This window comes from Setaria italica, chromosome VI, assembly GCF_000263155.2.
Source record: "Setaria italica strain Yugu1 chromosome VI, Setaria_italica_v2.0, whole genome shotgun sequence".
Taxonomy (NCBI): Eukaryota; Viridiplantae; Streptophyta; class Magnoliopsida; order Poales; family Poaceae; genus Setaria; species Setaria italica.
Genome location: NC_028455.1, coordinates 8,062,472 through 8,065,874, shown reverse-complemented (window position 1 = coordinate 8,065,874; position 3,403 = coordinate 8,062,472). Strand labels below are relative to the sequence as shown.

The following is a 3,403-nucleotide window of genomic DNA, read 5'->3' as shown; positions in this document are numbered from 1 at the left end:
AATGCATATTAGCTTCTGTTTTTTCTTAGCATCGTTACTTGCATCCTAGCTTCATCTTTCTCCAACTTTTTCAGAACGTTCTCAGGCACAAGTATGGTGTAGCCATCCATTTAAAGCTCTTGACATCAGGAATATAGATCTCGCAATCAAATTTTTCCATATTATCCATTATCCTTGCTGCGAGATCGTAGTCATGGTGAACAAGACCGCAACAGGCACACCTGCTAGCGAGACGGCGAGCTAGGCGGCAGCCTTCATCGTAACACAGAGAGAAGGCTTGGACTTCGGCAGCAAGGAGTATGGCACGAAGGACTCCGAAGTCATCTCCATGGCGCCAGCAACGATCGTGGGTTCCTGCTAGAGGTCATCCTCCATCGTTATCTCCATGAGTCCGCCAACGCTAACTCCTCCGACGTCATAGAGTCCGCCGCTGCATCCATGGAGTGAGGAAGCGGCGAGCGCGGCGTCGGCGAGGAAGCGGCGAGCATGGCGTAGGCGAGGAAGTAGCAAGCGCAGCATCGGCGAGGAAGCGTTGGCGAGGAAGCGGCCAGCCCAGGATAGATGAGTGGTTGAGAACGAAGGGAGGCGAGCGGGCGGCGCGGCATGCAAAGCGAGGCTGCGCTAATATGCGGTGATTAAATGAGCGATACAAGCGACACGGCGTGCGAAGCGGCGGGGGCAAAGCCGTCCCAAATCACGCATTCAAGTACTCGACGACATCCTTTACGCAAAGGAGCAGAAGTTCTAGAACGCCTTCCTTTTTATATACGGAGGGAGGGAGTACAGTATCTTGACAGGGAGCTATCTAGAATTCAGGCCACTTTCATTAACTATCTTGACAGAGCACTGAATCGAATGGCATCTTCTGCTTGACTTCAATTTTGTAATGGTCCGACATCTGTTAAGTAGTTGAATGCGTGACTACCAGATTGTACCACTGAACTTTATGCACATGGGGTAAAAAATAGTATTGTAGTAGCACAGAGAGTTCGTTGCTCTTAACTGAGAGACAAGGCCATGCTGAACAACGCTGAGCCTTGTTTACTTCCTTCCAAACTTCCAACTTTGACACTATGCAAAAAGAAGATTCCCCATCACATCAAACTTGCGGTACATGTATGGAGTACTAAATGTAGACGAAATCAAAAACTAATTGCACAGTTTTGTTGTACTTTACAAGATGAATCTTTTGAGCCTAATTAGTCAATATTTGGACAATAATTCACAAATACAAACGAAACGCTACAGTGTCGCATTTATAGCAAAATGTCAATTTGGCACCTCCCAACTTGGGAAGTAAACAAGGGCTGAATCCAAGTAATATGAAACAACGCTGTTTGCAGCTGAGCTGCTTGGGCTTCCCCTGGTGCCGCCCTACTCGCAAACGTCGTCCGTCCAGGAAGTCCTGCAGGGCGCCAACTACGCCTCCGCCGCCGCCGGCATCCTCGACGACAGCGGCGGCAACTTCGTAAGCACCAGCCGTGCATGTTGTACGTGTCCATAACTGACTAATCAAGCTTTAATTTTATCTGCAAATTGCGACGTACGCAGGCCGGACGGATCCCGTTCAACCAGCAGATCCGGAACTTCGAGTCGACGGTGGCGCAGATCGCCGCCGCGGCCGGCGATGCGGCGGCGGCGGACAGGGTGGCGCGGTCCATCCTGTTCGTGGGTATGGGGAGCAACGACTACCTCAACAACTACCTGGCGCCCAACTACGACACCAGGCGCCGCTACGACCCGCACCAGTTCGCCGGACTCCTCGCCCGCCAGTTCGCCTCCCAGCTCACCGTAAGCACATGCGCAACATAATCCCCCGCCGGTGGCGATCGCCGTCGTTGCCATTGTTGTCACCACGTGTCGTCGCTCTCGCACTGCTGCAAATTGATGATGATGACACGCGTGTGCACGGGTGGTGCATGCAGAGGCTGTACAAGGCCGGAGCCAGGAAGTTCGTGGTGGCCGGCGTGGGTTCGATGGGTTGCATCCCGACGGTGCTGGCGCAGAGCCTCGCCGGCCGGTGCTCGCCGGAGGTGGACGGCCTCGTGCTGCCGTTCAACGCCAACGTCAGGGCGATGCTCGACGGCCTCAACGCCGACCTCCCCGGAGCCCGGTTCACGTACCTCGACAACTTCCGTATCTTCAAGGCCATCCTCGCCAACCCGGCCGCCTTCGGTAATCAAGCACTCATCCGCCAGCTCGTCTCCTTCTTATTCTTGCACCAGATCACTGGCCGATCATGGATTCATGGCGATCCACATCGATCTGCAGGGTTCAGCGTGGTTGACAGGGGATGCTGCGGCATCGGGAGGAACGGCGGGCAGATCACGTGCCTGCCGTTCATGCCGCCGTGCGCGGACAGGGAGCGCTACTTGTTCTGGGACGCCTACCACCCGACGGCGGCGGTGAACGTCATGATCGCCAGGGAGGCGTTCCACGGCGGCGCCGACGTGATGGCGCCCATCAACGTTGGGCAGCTCGCCAGGCTCTGATCAAGATGATCAGAACTTGATTCCGCGCTTATATTAGTTGTGAACCGTACATATAATCGTACCAATAAAATCTGGAGGCCATCTCCATGCGCATGATGTGAACCGTACCTATAGTCGATGTTGAAAACATGTACTACGTACTAGCTGCTGGCGCAACGGCACCGCGCAACACGCGCCTTTGGACCTCTGTTCCTGAGCGTCCGGCTCCGGTCTCACTAAACACAAGTGCACCGGCTCCCAGGCCTAATAGGGTTGCTTTACACAAGCCGGCCCAACATGGAGAGCAACCCCCCGCCCCCGCGCAAAACACTAGTCCAATCGGCGAGCATTCCCTCATACGTATAAGTTGAGCTACTCCCAACACTAGCTGTGTCCTTTTTAGTTCAGATGGGTTGTAGTGCATAATTATGGTATTAGATTATAAGGGATGGTATATGTACAAAACGGTAACCATGTACTCGAAGAAGAGGAAGCTGCATTGACTCTGAGATGTTGATGTCCACATCTTCATGGTTTCATGCAAAGATTTCCACATCATCAGAGTAGTGTTCTACTTTACTTGTTACACCTTTAATGTTGTGCTATTCATCTCAATGTCCATATCATGCTGTAAAAAACGTCTGGGAAGCAATTATTTCAATAGAAAACGGTCTAGCAGCGCTTAATTGCTAGTCCAATAGATGGATATGCTGATGCTAATCATGGAGTGCGATCTAGATCTTAAATCATGCATCGATGCTGGACCATACACATACATGCGCAGCATGAGCCATCACTAGAGCCAAAAAGAAAAAACACAAGAGCCGACCAAGAGAGAAACTATATATGTTAGGTGAATTATACAGATTTTTTTTTTTTGCTGCAACGACCACAGAGCATCTACAGGGTATTGTGTTACTTCTTTTTTTTTT

At 51.9% G+C, this 3,403-nt stretch overlaps 1 protein-coding gene across 1 annotated transcript in view; it reads left to right on the top strand.

Annotated features, from left to right (window-relative positions):
- The window catches only part of LOC101761930 (GDSL esterase/lipase At1g71691), a 7,280-nt gene extending 4,286 nt beyond the window's left edge, over nt 1-2,994 (top strand). The window contains exons 2-5 of the mRNA XM_004972978.3: nt 1,344-1,468; nt 1,552-1,791; nt 1,926-2,175; nt 2,272-2,994. Of these exons, the coding sequence (XP_004973035.1) occupies nt 1,344-1,468; nt 1,552-1,791; nt 1,926-2,175; nt 2,272-2,492 (836 nt within the window). The 3' untranslated portion in view covers nt 2,493-2,994. The remainder of the gene's footprint in view (nt 1-1,343; nt 1,469-1,551; nt 1,792-1,925; nt 2,176-2,271) is intronic.
- Nucleotides 2,995-3,403: the final 409 nt, after the last annotated feature.